Source organism: Bos taurus, chromosome 25, assembly GCF_002263795.3.
Source record: "Bos taurus isolate L1 Dominette 01449 registration number 42190680 breed Hereford chromosome 25, ARS-UCD2.0, whole genome shotgun sequence".
NCBI lineage: Eukaryota > Metazoa > Chordata > Mammalia > Artiodactyla > Bovidae > Bos > Bos taurus.
Window position 1 is genome coordinate 10,107,425 of NC_037352.1, and position 16,280 is coordinate 10,123,704.

A 16,280-nucleotide genomic window follows, 5' to 3' on the forward strand; every position below is an offset into this window, starting at 1 on the left:
CCCTAACCAATCAACTCAGCATCTCCAGGCTGCAGTCCAGGTATGTTCTGTTAATAAAACTGCCCCCACCGGCTTCTAACGTGCAGCTGAGGCTGGGAACTTCCAGGGTACACCGTGTCTTCTCTGATTGACTCTGTGGGCCCGAGAGGTCTTGTGGAGCATGCATTCTCAACAGGGGCAATATCGCTTTAAATGCATAATTGGTTCTTGTGAGAGGGCTTTGGTTAAAAAAAATAACTTCTTATACAAGGCCCAGATATGCATCCACACATAACAGAAATACAGGACATGTGTGGACTTAAATTTTCATAGAGGGGACAATTAGGGGAAAAGTGCCCAACAAGCCTCCTTGGTCAGGGATGCAGTAATGAAAATTAGGTTGAGAAACATCAGTGAAAAGATACCTGATGTTTTGGGGGAGATGGGTTTGAGAAGGCTGGGTTCCTGTCGCCCAGGCCCAGCCCTCATTCAAACACAGAGATAATGTGAGCAAAGGCTCCTGCTGTTTTAAAAAGTAATAATATACTCAATACTCTTAATGGCCTATGTGGGAAGAGAACATTAAAAAAGAGTGGAGATATATATACATATATGAAGTGAAAGTCGCTCATTTGTGTCCAGCTCTTTGCGACTCCATGGACTATACAGTCCATGGAATTCTCCAGGCCACAATACTGGACTGGGTAGCTGTTCCCTTCTCCAGGGGATCTTCCCAACCTATATAACTAAATATATAGTATTTAGTATAACTAAATCACTTCGCTGTACATCTGAAACTAATACAACATTGTAAATCAACTATACTCTTAATTTTTAAAAAAGTAATAATAAAGCTTGAATCCATTAGGTGACCCAGCACCCAAGGTTCCAGCAGGACTCCTCCTCCCTCACCATGAGTGCTGGGGCCACACTGGGCTCCACGTCCAGCCTGCCTGGGTGCCCATCCAAGACCCTCCACTTATGTGCTCCATGACCTTCCACAGGGCTCATTGCCTCTCTGTGCCTCAGAGTCTCATCTGCAAAATGCCAATCAGCAGCACCACGAGGCATCCATGAGATGATCCACATCAAGGGCTGAGACCAGAGCCTGGCACACGGCAAACATTCAAGGGCCATCAGCTCCCGTTATAACTGACTTTGGCGATGGCACATCTTCCAGTCTGACAGGTGCCATGATTTTATACACCTCAAAAGTGAAAAGGCTGCTGATGAGACAATGAACCAGTGTGGGTCTGAAGACACATCCTGATTTCAGAGATACCAACACATGCGAAAACACGCCTCTGAGACCGTTCAGCTTCCATTCTTCAGAGCCCTTCTGGGGTTCTGAGCCCTCCCCTCAAGTTGTCAAAACCCACAGGCACAGGACTGAGGCCACAGCAGGCATTTAAAAATTGCTATTGAATTCTGGTCCTCATCGCAGTGGGGGTTACCCACCTACACCTCCATGTCCCCAGCCCGCAGCCTAATTCCTGTGTACATGGCATACTCTCAAAGTAACCAAGGTGGGGGGCTTTCTATGGAGCTGACCCTGGGGGAGCAAAGCACAGCCCTCCCACCTGCACACCTCTCCCTGCCTCTTCCTTTCCCTGGAGAATGAAACCCTATGTGTTTCTACCCCACACTGGGCAAAATGCTCTGGGATCTAAAAAGCCATTCTGAAGGCTCATACAGTTTCTTCCAGACCCAATCACAGGGCAGGGTTTTGAGGACAATTCTGCCTCTCTCCATTTTCAAGGGTGAAATGTGATCCTTTCACCCTCCAGGGAGCTGAAAACCCTTCTTGCCTGGACAATCACTTCCAAATGACGGATTTGGAAATCTCCTTCCCATCTGTTCTTGATTCTGGAGGGGCTGTCTGGCTAAGCTTAGCATCGTGGTGTGGCCTTCCCCCTGCTCCCTCCCCTCCATCCTCCCTTCCTTCCGCCCCATCTCCCAGCAAGCTGGCTGCTCAAAGACAATACTTGGCAGGTAACTGAGGTCATCCCGAAGGGACTACCATCTGTACCTGCAAGTCTGGAGGAAACATGGGTCCACGGGGACGTCTGAGTTGGAAGGAAACCACCGAATGGGAGTCAGATCCGTTCAGCTGGACCAAGACCTGTTGGGAGGGGGACGTAGAAAAGGGTGAGGGGGTCAGAGGGAGCAAAGAGTGAGATGCAGAACCCAAGAAGGCGGCTGGCTGGGCACTGAGGAGGGACAGGTCATCCCAGAGGTGTCCCAAACCCAGGCCCCACAGCAGACGCCTGAAGCCACCATCCTTTCAGGACAGTTCTCAGCCTAAATCTTATGGAGACTGCCTTACCTGGAAGCTTGAGAAGTGAGGCCCCAGACACGGGGCTGAGAGGACAGCTCTCGGACTGCAGACCACATCCTCCCCCTGCCACGGTGTCTGCTCATGCCTCCTGTGTTCACGGATGCCATTTTTTTGACCCTGACTATGAACCAGGAGAAGGCAGTGGCACCCCACTCCAGTACTCTTGCCTGGAAAATCCCATGGGTGGAGGAGCCTGGTAGGCTGCAGTCCATGGGGTCGCTAAGAGTCGGACATGACTGAGCGACTTCACTTTCACTTTTCACTTTCATGCATTGGAGAAGGACATGGCAACCCACGCCAGTGTTCTTGCCTGGAGAATCCCAGGGACGGGGGAGCCATGTGGGCTGCCGTCTATGGGGTCGCACGGGGTCGGACACGACTGAAGCTACTTGGCAGCAGCATGAACCAGGCACTGGGAAGCTGGTTTTACAATCATCATCTTATTCAATCATCACCCCTGCTCTCACAGGCTGGTATTACTATCCTTCTTCACAGGAGGAAAAACTGATGCTCAGAGAGGTTGAATAATTTACCCAAGCAAGTCAACAGTGGAGCTAGGATTTGAACCTGAAAGCTCCTTGGAGATGGGAACAGAAACATTCATCCGTGCAGTCCCAGTACATCGCACAGAGCCTCTCATGCAGCAGAGACACTATCCATATATGGTGAATTAATGAATATACCCACAGTGGCTGCTATATATTCACCAAAATGCACTTCCTTTCTCTCTAGGACATACAGCTAAAACTACATTTCTCAGCCTCCCTTGCAGCTGGGGGGGGTGTCAAGTGATGAGTTCCCACCAGTGGAATTACTTATGCGCCTGACCAACGAAAACCTCCTGCAAAATTCTCACCCTCTTTCTCCTCATCTAGCCAGCTGGGGCAGAGCCACAGGGTGGTGGGAGCCTGGGTCCCTGAGTGAGTGTGTGGAGTAGACCCACAATGAAGTGTGACATGACTGCAGAATAAACTTTCACAGTAAAGCAAACTTTTGTCACAGTGGTGCACCCTGATTCATCATATGCACACTGCCCAAATAAAGCCTGTGCTCTCAGCTTGCCAGGGCCACCCTGCCACCTCCCATACAGGACACCCGCATGCTAACATTAAATCCCCTCCTCTCCCAGCTAGGAGGCAGAACTCAGTCTTCTGACCTGGGACGTGACGTTGCGGTTGATGGTAGCTCGTGCATCCACACCACAGTCAAATGCTCCCTCGTGACTCTGTCTGAAGACAACGTCCCCGTCCACATTCAGGGCTTGGGGGAACCTCAGCTAGGAAAGAACAGACAGGACCTTTCACTCTCGACAACAGTCGAGCTCTGCTTGGAGGTCACCAACCAGCATTTGCCCAGCCCAGGGATGGGTACCTGGAAGGAGTGAGCCACGCCCAGGGCCAGGTTATGCCAGACTTCACCATGCCGCGATCTGTCATGATGCAGAGCCTTCAGATGCAGCAAGACTTTCTGGTTGACTTTCAGAGTGGCCTCAACACCTCTGTTCTTAGCCTGTACGAGAACCGACGGCCCTGAGAGAGGGGACTCCGCATCTCTGAATGCCTGCAAAGGCCACCCTCGGAACCCAGCAATCAAAGTGGTCCCAAGATTGATGGGTGAAAGCAGTCTGCACTGCGCCAGTCACAGGAAAGAAAGCGGGGCAGGTGCACAGGGGGGTCTCTGATGTGTATGGTAAACTCCAGCGCCCACAGGTGGGGCGAGCAGGGTAGGCTTGAGGGCCTGTGTCTCATTCACAAGGGTGATTGTTCTAGGCACTGCTGCAGTTGTAACACTCAGCATGGCGCAGGTGCATAGTAGGTGCTCAACAAATATCTAGATGAATGCAGAATCGCTAGTTGTAGTTATAGCCTGAAACCCCAAAGGCAATGCCATGCTAAGTAGAAGAATGTTTAATTTCTGGCAGGCAGAAAAATACCCACCTTCCCCAAAATGTCCATGTCCTGAACCCTGAACTCTGGGAATCTGTTACCTTACAGGGCAAAAGAGATTTTACAATTAAGGATCTTGAGATGGGCAGATTATCCTGGATTATCCAATGAGCTGATCACAAGGCTTTTTTGGTTTGTGTTGGGTTTTTTTTTTTTTTTTTTTTGGTCAAATAGCACGTGAGATCTTAGTTCCCTGACCAGGTATTGAACCTGCACCGTCTGCAGTGAAAACATGGAGTCTTAACCATTGGACTTCCCGGGAAGCCTCAAGGATTCATATAAGAGGGAGACAAGAGAGTCACAGTCAGAGAGAGGAAGATGCTACTCTGCTACCTTTGAAAACAGAGAAAGGGACCATAAATCAAGACACAGGGGTGGTTTTTAGAAGTTAGAAAAGGCAAAAAAAAAAAAAAAAAAAAAGGATTCTCCCCTGGAACTTCTAGAAAGAATGCAATCCTGGAAACATGTTGATTTCAGCCAAGTGAAACCCATTTTTTATTTCAGATCTCAAGAAATGTAAGATAAATTTGCTGTGTTAAGCCGCTAAGTTTGTGGCAATTTATTATAGCAGCAACAGGAAATACATACACAGAGTTAATCACTTATTCACTCAACAACCATTTCGCTTCTGCCACACGCTAAGTACAAGCAGCAGGCTGCCATCTTTTCCCACCTGTGCTGCCTGAGAAGTTAAACAATGTCTTGCCACTAGAATTTTATCATTGGTGAACATCTCTCAAAGAATACACTGCTTTATTTCAGAGCCAGGATGGAGGAGGAAGAAACAAAGGTCCCAGAGAAGTGAAAAATGTGTGTCATTAAACAAAGATATGGTTTTAAAACCCTGGAGAAGGAAATGGCACCCTACTCCAGTATTCTTGCCTGGAAAATCCCATGGACAGAGGAGCCTGGCAGGCTACAGTCCGTGGGGTCACAAAGAGTTGGACATGACTGAGTACACAGGGTTTTAGAAAAAAACAGTCAAATTAAATTAAATTAAAGGATCCCCACCTACTTGGTTCTAGCCTGTTGGTGTCAGGTGGGGTTTCAGGCCCAGTGGGTCAGATCTTCCAATTTTTTATAATTAGAAGCAGAGATCTGGGTTTTATTCCAAATCTTCTGATTTAAATGTTGACACTTTCTTTTCTTTAATTTAAATGCTAAGCAGGCCAAACAAAACACATCTGCAGACTGGATTTGGCCCATTCGCCATTTTGCAATCTCCGGTTTAGAAAACAGGACACACCACCGGGAAACATTTGTGCAGGTGTTCTGGGCCGTCATCTTGCCCATGGCTTCCCCTCAGGACCTCCAACTCCCAAACCTGGGGGCTGCTCACGGCCCAGTTTGACAGGCAGGGGAGTAAGGCCCCAGAAACACAGGTCTCTCTCCATGTACAGCAGCTGGCCTAGCTCCAGCCCCAGACCTGTGGATATCCCCAAGGGAGAAACCACCACTGTCTTCCTTCTCCAGGGCCTGGCACAGAGCAGGTGCTCAATACATGCTTGCTGTAGAATGGGATCATCTCTTGGAGCATCTTTTCCTAGAGGGGTCAGGAAGGAGACTTGGATGAGGGCCTATAGTCATGTTGTAAGTACTCGAGATTGTACCCAAGTACAATCTTGGAAGGACTGATGCTGCAGCTGAAACTCCAATACTTTGGCCACCTGATGCACAAAGCTGACTCACTAAAAAAGATGCTGATGCTGGGAAATACTGAAGGCAAAAGGAGAAGGGGGTGATAGAGGATGAAATGGTTGGATGGCATCACTGACTCAATGGACATGAGTTTGAGTAAACTCCAGGAGACAGTGAAGGACAGAGGAGCCTGGCATGCTGCCGTCCATGGGGTCACAAAGAGTCAGCCATGACTTAGCAACTGTACAACAAGTACTCAAGAAAGATCACTGTACTCCATTTCGATCCTCATAACACTGCGTAAGAGATGAGGGTTGCTGTCTCCACTGCACAGAAGAGGAAACTGAGATCCAGAGACACAAGATGACTTGCTAAGGGCACAGAGGCAAAAACGAGTTTCACTCCTAGAAGACAAATGCCAAGACCCTCTAAGTCAGGGGTTAAAAACTACAGACTGGGGGAAAAAAAAACAACAAAACTGGCCAGCCTGATTTTGCAAATCTAGTTGTTTCGGCTGCTATAACAGAAATGCCACAGACTGCATGACTCAAACACCAGAAATTTTACATCTCACCGTTCTGGAGACCGGAAGTCCAAAACCAAGGTGCCAGCATGGACGGGTTCTGGTGAGAAACCTCTTGCTGGTTTGCAGATGGCTATTTTCTCATTGTGTCTTCAGATGGTGGAGAGAAAGCTCAGCTCTGATCCTCTTTTTGGAAGGACACTAATCTTATCATTAAGATTAATCACTTCATGGCAAATAGATGGGAAAAAACGGAAACAGTGACAGACTTTATTTTCTTGGGCTCCAAAATCACTGCACACAGCGACTACAGCCATAAAATTAAAAGATACTAGCTCCTTAGAAGAAAGCTGTATGACAAACCTAGACAGTGTATTAAAAAGCAGAGACACCACTTTGCCAACAAATGTCCGTAGAGTTAAAGGTATGGTTTTTCAAGTAGTCATGTATGGATGTGATAGTCGGACCATAAAGAAGGCTGAGTACAGAAGAATTGATGCTTTTGAACTGTGGTGCTGGAGAAGACTCTTGAGGGTCTCTTGGACTGCAAGTAGATAAACCAGTCCATCTTAGAAATCAAACCTGAATATTCATTGGAAGGACTGATGCTGAAGCTCCAATACTTTGGCCACCTGATGCAAAGAGCTGACTCATTGGAAAAACCCTGATGCTGGGAAAGATTGAGAGCAGGAGGAGAAGGGGGCAACAGAGGATGAGACAGCTGGATGGCATCACCAACTCAATGGACATGAGATTGAGCAAACTCTGGGAGATAATGAAGGAAGGGAAACTTGGCGGGCTGCAGTCCATGGGATGGTAAAGAGTCGGACATGACTGAGCGCTGAGCAACTGAACAACAATCTTATCATAAGGGCTCCACCCTCATGACCTTGATTACCCAAAGCCCGCACTTCCAAATGCCATCACATTAGAGCTTCAACATATGAATCTGGGGAAGTAGGTGGTTACACAAACATTCAGCCCACAGCAAACGTTTTATCAGAACACAGTTGTGCCCATTCATTTGTGTGTTTCCTACAATGTTTGTGAGCTACAAAGGCAGAGATGAGTAGTTGCAACACTGGCTGTATGACCTGCAAAGGCTACAATAGTTACCATCTGGTCCTTCAGAGAAAAACTTGATCAACCCCTGCTCTAAATGAGGTATGTAATGCATTTTTCTTTCTTTTTTTAAAATTGTGGTCGCACCACGCAGCATGTGGAACTTCCCCAACCAGGAATTGAACCTGTGCCCGTTGCACTGGAAGCACAGTCTTAACCACTGGACCGCCAGGGGAGTCCTAGAATGGACTTTCAACAGCACCCGCCAACAGCTGTTCATTTAAGCACTGACTGTGCGCCAGGCCTTGTGGCTCTCAGGATAAAAAGGCAGACGCGTCCCAATCACGGTCTCGGACTAGCACAGGGTCTGGGCTGGGGTCTTTCTCCCAAGAGAAGAGGTGAGGGTTTTTAAGTAAGGGGGCAACAATGACTACGCTGGCGTGTTGAAAAACTCCCTCAGGCTCTCAAGTAGATTGAATTAGGCAGACAGCGGAACAGAAAACTCAGGCCGGAATTCTCCGTTTGTTTCGTCCAGTTGAGAGAAGATGGCAACCTGAACCGGGGACCACCGGGGTGAAAAGAGCTCTGGGACCCTCACTTACCACGTGCCGATTCCACAAAACCATGCACCCGTCCAAGCTCCTGGGGATGGCCCTGCCGTCATACGGGTGGGTCAGGCCCGCGCAGACCTGGGAGGGACAACCACACACATGCACACGTGTGTGCACACACACACACACAGATGGGTCAGAGGCAGATGGAACCCTCCCAGTTGAACCCTGGAGTCCACTCACATAGGGGTGCCCGGCCTGGTAGCCCAGGACCACGGTCTGCAGGGTCTCCTCCTGGGCACCGAGGACCACCCTGGTCTCCAAGGAGTAACGCTGGTGCCGCCTGTCGGCCGTGAAGGTCTCCTGCAGGAGCATGCGCTGCGGGAGGGGCACAGTCCAGGGGTGCCTGTCGTGGAGAGTGGGGAACAGGCCGAAAGCATTAAAGCGGCTGGCAGGGTCAGAGGACCTCCATGCCCCAGGGGCCTGTCACTGTCTTGCAGAGTTGAGACTTTGTTACAGGGCACTAGCCTGGTGGTCCAGTGGTTAAGAATCCACCTTCCAAAGCATGAGATGTGGGTTTGATCCCTGGTCAGGAAACTAAGATCCCACACGCTGCGTAGCAACTAAGCCCTCACATTCCAACTGCTGAGCCCGCGTGCCACAACTAGAGAGAAGCCCAAGCAATGCGACTAGAGAAGCCTGCGCACTGCAACAAAGATCCTGTGTGCCTCAGCTAAGACCTGATGCAGCCAAATAAATGTTTTTTAAAAAAAGACTTTGTCTATGTGCATGCGTTCGAAGTCCCTTCAGTCGTGTCTGACTCTTTGCAACCCTATGGACTGTGGCCTGCCAGGCACCTCTGTCCATGGGATTCTCCGGGCAAGAATACTGGAGCGGATTGCCATTTCCCTTCTCCAGGGGATCTTCCGGACCCAGGGATGAAACCCGGGTCTCCTGCATCTCCTGTACTGCAGGCAGATTCTTTACCATCTGAGCCACTAGGGAAAACCTGGCACACAGTAGGTGCTCAATAAATATAAATGAGATTAAAAAATGGATGAGACCTTGGCAAATGCAGTGGCTGTTAGTTTTGGGTTACTGCTGCTGTTCTGATAGTAGATGGCTAAGGACCCCCAGCTGGTCAGCACACAGCCTAGACTTCAGGCTGGGTCTTCTGACTCCAACCCTGTGCTGTTCACCCCCCAACAAAGAACAGGCTTTTCAACCAGCTGTGCCTCCAGGAACTGAAATGGTTCCCCCAGAGCAGCTTTCAGCCTGGGGTGATGAGACTGTTTTCTGTGCCCACCTCAGCACACTAATGAAAGGGGGTGAGGGACGTGGGGGCTTTCAGGGAGAGGGCTCGTCTCCGAGCTCTGGGTTCTGTCTGGGCCCCTCCAGGCCACATGGCATACCCCACTCCCTGGTGACCCTCCACACTGGAGAACAGGAGACCCAGGCAAGCACCACACCTCGGGGGAAGCAGACTGGGGGAAGGAGCCACACATACCGAAGGGAGAAGGTTCCCTGCTTCCGGTACAAGCTCCTGTCTTGAACCAGCTCCTCCAGTATGCCCTCCAGCTGCAGGCCCTCAGGATGGCCCCTGGCACCCATCCCCAGAGCCGTCAGCAATACATGACTCTTCCATGGCTGCAATGAGGACCAGGCTGATGCGGAGGGATGTCCAGAGGGTCCAAGCTGCAAAACATCCTGCCCTGGGGGTCTCCAGGGGCAGCCCCCACTGCCCACTCATCACCCCAGGAATGACCACCGAGAAGGGCTGATCAAATGGGCTGCAGCCTCCACACCATCAGATCTCAAGGTTACACAGGCACGCCGCTATGACAAGACCTCACCAGGGACCCAAGAGGAATGAAGCACTTGGATGTCCAGTACCAGGTGGCCGACCTTTGCTCTGCAGTCAGTGCTAGTATGGCTGGGGTCCATTTTATAGATAAAGAAACTGAGGCTCAGGGAGGCTTATAGGCCAAACTAGTAGCCTTCCCCATCCCAGATACGGGATTCAGGGTCTCTCGATGGCAAAGTCTCCAGCACAGGCCACCTGGACCCTTACCTGCTCCGTGTGCCTGTAGGCTGCCGTCAGGTTCAGCTCCCACTGGGGGCCCTTCAACCAGCAGCGCAGGATCTTACGGTCTTGGCTGTTCTCAGCATGAATCTCGCTCTGCACCGCTTCGCTCCAGGCTGATTCTATTTCACTCCGGCTGCTAAAGAGGCTCTGTGCCAAGGCTGTCACCGTGGAAACCTGCAATGAGGATGAAGAGGCTGACCAAAGCCTTTGCACACCCTATTTCCTCCTCTTGGGAGTGCCTTTCTCTCAGTCCCACTTGGTGAATTCCTATTCATCCTTCAAAACCCCTCCAATGCCATTCCTGAAGGGCACACAAGGGAACAGAGGGGTAGCCTTCTCTCCCTGCATCACTGTCATGGTTTTCAGAGCCATGGGAGGAGCTAGGTGTTCTTTGGGCTTGTACTGGGGCTGGGGAAAGTAGAACTCTTTAGCCTTGTGCTGAGCTTTGTACCCAGCCCACTGCCCTTTGCACAAGCCCCTCTAGGAACACCAACCCCCTCTAGGAACAACAAGCCTCTGCCTTGTGCCCTGCTGGCCTCTGTCCCTTGTTCATACAGCTCCCTCAGGGGACTCATAAGGAGAGGTAATGGGGCCAAGACGGAGTTTGGGAATTACCAAACCTCCTGCCAAATACTATAACTACCCAAGACCTTACCCCATGCATCACTGACCTCAGGTCACCCCCAGAACCTACGGGCCCCATTTCAGCAAATGGCACCTGCTTCTACACAACTTTGTTGCTGTTCAGTAGCTCAGTTGTGTCCGACTCTTTGTGACCCCACAGACTGCAGCACGCCAGGCTTCTCTGTCCTACACTATCTCCTGGAGCTAGCTCAAACTCATGTCCATTGAGTCGGTGATGCCATCCAACCGTCCCATCCTCTGGTGCCCCTTCACCTCCTGCCTTCAATCCTTCCCAGCGTCAGGGTGTTTTCCAATGAGTCAGCTCTTCGAATCAGGTGGCCAAAGGATTGGAGCTTCAGCTTCAGTCCTTCCAATGAATATGTAGGGTTGATTTCCTTTAGGATGGACTGCTTTGATCTCCTTGATGTCCAAAAGACTCTCAAAGAGTCTTCTCCAGCACCGCAGTTTGAAAGCATCAACTCGGCACTCAGCCTTCTTTATGGTTCAACTCTTACATCCGTACATGACTACTCGAAAAACCATAGCTGTACAACTGCTTGAGCCAAAAACCTGGGGTCATTTGTCTCTTCCTCACTTCCCCAAACCAATCCATAAGCAAGTCAGTCATCTACACCTTCAAGTAAGTTCTGCAATCTGAACACCTGCCTCTGCTGTCTTCTCCCAGGCCAGGCCACCATCACGCCCCTGGGCTGTGTCACCTGCAGGAGCGGGCCTGCCGACCCCTCCTTACATCCTGTCCTGGCCTTATCTGTCACACAGCTGCCCTCTCGAGGTCCCTAACCTTGCTGGGAGTCACTTGCTCCTTCTGAGTCCACCCTGGTGCCACCTGGCCCCTGCCTCGAGGGTAGCATGCTGTCCCCAGACATGTCCACCAAGCTGCCTCCTCCTGAGCCCAAGTGAGGCCTGGACCACCCCTCCCCTATGTCCAACACAGAGAGAGGCTTGATGTACCAGGTTCCCACATGTGACACCATGGAAATCCTTCTCTGGTTGCTTTCCTTCCAAACTCTGCTATGCTGCTTCACTCGGCAGGCAGTATAAAACTGACCTCCATCCTCAAAGTTTTCATTCTGCGTTTTGGCAAAAGCCTCCTATCTACTTGTTTCCAAGGTACCAGCTCAACCTACTTTCATATTTTACTGTATCAGCTGCTAAGCAAGAACATGAGACATTGAGGTTTATTTTGCGGTCCACTCTCCCAAATTCCATTGGCAACTAACTCTGAAGAGTGTCAATACTGAGTGAACCAGACCTCACGCATCTGGGACCCAGTATGGAAAACCCCCGAACCTCAGTTTTAACCCTTTGCTCACAAGATTTAAACCACAAGACATCAGCCTCCCTGGCCGCTGGTGAAGGGGGTGGGCAGGGGGCGTGGCTGAGCATGCGCACCTGGAGGTAAGTGGTAGCCGGGGTGTAGACGTGGATCTTGCCCTGCCTCCGGAGGCCCTGGCCCCTGCAGGCCACATTCATCACCAAATTCTTGAGGGTCCAGGCCTTGCCCAGCGTCAGCTCCAACACAGTCTGGAACATGGCTCGGTTAGGCCAGTAGAGCCTGTGAGCCATGGAGACCATCAGCCAGGGACTATTCAGGTTCAAGGCTCCTGCGACAGGCAGAGAACAAGAAAGTAGTTATCTCCAGGGCAAGAAGGGGGTTTCTGGCAGGCAGCAAGAGACCCCTGTAGAGTCATCACGGTCACTGCAGAGCACATCTCATGACTGGGAATGACTGGGGATAGAACATAAAGGAACCTTCTGCTGCTGCTGCGTTGCTTCAATCGTGTCCGACTCTGTGCGACCCCACAGATGGCAGCCCACCAGGCTCCTCTGTCCCTGGGATTCTCCAGGCAAGCATAACCTTCTAGAACGACTCTAATGCTCTGAATTTTGACAGGAGCTCAGGTTTCACAGATCGGTGCACCTGTCAAAACTCATCAACTGGTACCCGGGAGATGTTGGCATTTCACCTTAGTAAGTGATACCATACTGAAATGTCGAGGGGTGAGATGGACCGTGGTTTACAACTTAATTTGACCTGTTACCAACAAATAAGACAGATGGCTAAGTGGACAGATAGGTAACAAGAGAGGTGGAGTACAATGTTAATAGTAGAATCCACACTGAGAATATGTAGGTGTTCCCTGCAGCAGTCTTTGCACGTTTCTGTATGTCTGAAATGTTTTCAGGAAGATGTGTTAGAAGAAACGCTAGGAAAGTTGGAGAGGGGGCACTGGAGTGAGGTGATCAAGAGCATGGCCTTTACTCTTGCAAGCTATGTGACCTCTTTGAGCCTGTGCTTCCCTCATCTGTAAAATGCATACAGTAGTACCAATCACTGTGTCTTGGGACAGAGGAAGCATCCACTCGGAAGAGTAAAGATCAGTCATCACCATCACCAAAAAGCTGACATTCTACATAGCACGTTGCCCCTCCACAGGGAAGTAAAACCAGTCACTGGACCCCTCTCATACTTTGTAATAAATCTCCCACTCGCTCAGGGGTAATTCAGTAAATATTGCTCCAGACTCTCGGAACGTGGCAGTGAACAGGAGGCATAGTTGCTGCCTTGATGGAACTTGCGGTCTGGGGGCAGTGGTGGGGGAGAAATCCTGAATAAACATATGAGACCTGTGCTATGCTGTGCTTAGTTGCTCAGTCCTGTCTGATTCTTTGGACTGCAACCCCATGGACTGTAGCTTGCCAGGCTCCTCTTTCCGAGGGGATTCTCCAGGCAATAATACTGGAGTGGGTTGCCATGCCCTCCTCCAGGGGATCTTCCCAACCCAGGGGTCGAACCCAGGTCTCTCGCCTTGCAGGCATATTGTTTACCATCTGAGCCACCAGGGAAGACCTACCTAGGAGGAAAATGCTGAGTGCTAGGAAGGAAAAGAAAGAGGGAGTTAGACCAAGGTCAGGAGGATCAGAGAAGACTCCCATGAACAGGACCCTTGAGCTCAACCCTGAATGAGAGGCAGTGGAGTCTGTCAAAGAGAGGGCGCACTCCCCCACCTCCTAGTGGAGATAGGAGATTCACTATGTGGGGAAACTGAGGCTGAGAGGCCAGGATTCAGGGGGGCCCAGCACAGCCAGGGTAGAGGGCGAGCTGCCAAGTTGAGAACAGGGAGATATTGAGTAGAGTGTAGTCAGGTGCCCTGACCTGGGGTACCAGTTCCACAGCAGATGGGGAGATTGCTCCACAGAAGAACAGAGTGACTGAAAAACAAGGGTCCACAGATACGGGGCCCAGGGTCCTCAGGGAGAGCCAGGACCCCACCCAACAGGGAAGTCCATCAGTCAACAAGAGCACCCCCACTCATACATACATCCGTTCAGTTGCTCAGTCGTGTCCGACTCTTTGTGACCCCATGAATTGCAGCACACCAGGCCTCCCTGTCCATCACCAACTCCCGGAGTTCACTCAAACTCACGTTGATTTACATACATGTATACAAATGAAATACTACTCAGCCATGAAAAAGAATGACATAATTCCATTTGCAGCTACGTGAATGCAACTAGAGATTATCATCCTAAATGAAGCAAGTGAGAAAGATAAATACCATGTAATATTACTTAGACATGGAATCTAAAATATGACACAAATGACCTGATCTATGAAAAAGACTCATAGACATAGAGAATAGACTTATAGTTAACAAGGGGAGGGATGGATTGGGAGTTTGGGATTAACAGATGGAAACTATTATATATGGAATGGATAAACAACAAGATCCTACTGTATAGCACAGGGAATAATATTCAGTATCCTATGATAAGCCATAATGGAAAAGAATAGAAAAAATGTGTGTGTGTGTGTATAAATAAATAAAACAGGATCACTTTGCTGTACAGCAGAAATTAATAGAACATTGTAACTCAACTATACTTCAACAAAGTAATTTTTTTTTTTAAAGAGCACACACACCCTCCCCCTCCCATAGAACCTCCTTCCAAACAAGTTCCAAGTTACTGAATCTTAAACAAAAGCACATACCCTACTCTTACCTGGCATGTGGGGAAAGCTACTAAAAGGAACTTCAGAAACATAAAGAAAAAAGAAACTCAGGGGGAACAGATCAAAGCCCCCCACTTCTGTAACTTACATTCATAGAGAAGAGAAGGTAATGCATTCATGAAGAACTTGCAGGAACACAAAAGTGCTCTTGGGAATACAAGCTAAACAAAACTAAAAAGGTCAGCAGGAGGGCTGGTGGATGAAGCTGGGGAAATCAGCCCTCAGAACAGAACAAAAGGACAAAGCGACGGAACAAAGGAGAGAAAAGAGAAAATCAGAGGTTTAGTTTATGAGGACCAACATCTATCTGACCAACAGGAATTCCAGAACACAGAAAGAAATTACCAAAGAAACTGTATAAGAAAACCACCTAGACCCAAATGGTGGGTCTCCACATTGCAGGGTTATATGCCAAGTCCTTAGCACAGTGAATGAAGATGGATCCAAACCAAGGCTCATCATCGTAAGATGTGAAGATATGAGGAATAAGGGCTTCCCTCATCGCTCAGTTGGTAAAGAATCTGCCTGCAATGCAGGAGACCCCAGTTCTATTCCTGGGTCAGGAAGATCCACTGGAGAAGGGAAAGGCTACCCGCTCCAGTATTCTGACCTGGAGAATTCCATGGACTGTATAGTCCATGGGGTGGCAAAGAGTCAGACATGACTGAGCGACTTTCACTTTCAGGAGTAAAGAGAAGCTCCTAAAAGCTTCCAGACAAAAGGGTCACAGACAAAGGATGATGGATCAGAAATAGCACCAGACCTGTCAACTGATTCACATAGACAGTGGAACGATGTCTTCACAATCTCAAAGGGAAATCATTTCCGACCCAGAGTTCTCTATTCAGCCAAATCAAATGAAGACAGTTTAAACATTCAGGGTTTCAAAATGTTTACATCCTGTTACAGGTTGAATTGTGTCTCTCGAATAGATATGTAGCCCTAACCCCGGGTACCTCAAAATGTGACCTTATTTGGGAATGGGGTCATTGCAGATAAAATTAGTTAAGATGAGATCATACCAGAGTCCCAGGTGGCTCAGTGATGAAAGATCCCCTGAAGGAGGAAATGGCACCCCACTGCAGTATCCTTGCCTGAAAAATCCCATGGACAGAGGAGCCTGGTGGGCTACAGTCCATAGGGTCACAAAGAGCTGGACACACTGAGGGTTCACAGACACTTAACAGAGTAGGGGAGGCCCGAAGTCTGACATGACTGGTATCTTTATATGAAGAGAGAAGTTTGCACACACACACGCACAGAACATGTAACAACAGAGGCAGAGACTGTTGCTGTTGTTTAGTCGCTAAGTCATGTCCAATTCTTTGTGACCCCATGGACTGTAGCCCACCAGGCTCTCTGTCCATGGGGTTTTTCAGCCAAGAATACTGCAGTGGGTTGCCATTTCCTTCTCCAGGGGATCTTCCCAACCCACAGATCGAACTTGTGTCTCCTGCAGGCAGAGATTAGAGCAATGTAACTCTAATGTAACTCAAT

The 16,280-nt window shown here is 49.4% G+C and overlaps 1 protein-coding gene across 1 annotated transcript in view; it reads right to left on the reverse strand.

Moving 5' to 3' along the window:
• The window catches only part of LOC616782 (uncharacterized), a 164,984-nt gene that overhangs the window by 78,162 nt on the left and 70,542 nt on the right, over nucleotides 1–16,280 (reverse strand). Inside the window, exons 29-36 of the mRNA XM_059881464.1 lie at nucleotides 12,161–12,372; nucleotides 10,109–10,297; nucleotides 9,545–9,684; nucleotides 8,281–8,443; nucleotides 8,089–8,175; nucleotides 3,689–3,826; nucleotides 3,474–3,593; nucleotides 2,009–2,101 (exon numbers count right to left, since the gene is read on the reverse strand). Coding sequence (XP_059737447.1) covers nucleotides 2,009–2,101; nucleotides 3,474–3,593; nucleotides 3,689–3,826; nucleotides 8,089–8,175; nucleotides 8,281–8,443; nucleotides 9,545–9,684; nucleotides 10,109–10,297; nucleotides 12,161–12,372 — 1,142 coding nt within the window. The remainder of the gene's footprint in view (nucleotides 1–2,008; nucleotides 2,102–3,473; nucleotides 3,594–3,688; nucleotides 3,827–8,088; nucleotides 8,176–8,280; nucleotides 8,444–9,544; nucleotides 9,685–10,108; nucleotides 10,298–12,160; nucleotides 12,373–16,280) is intronic.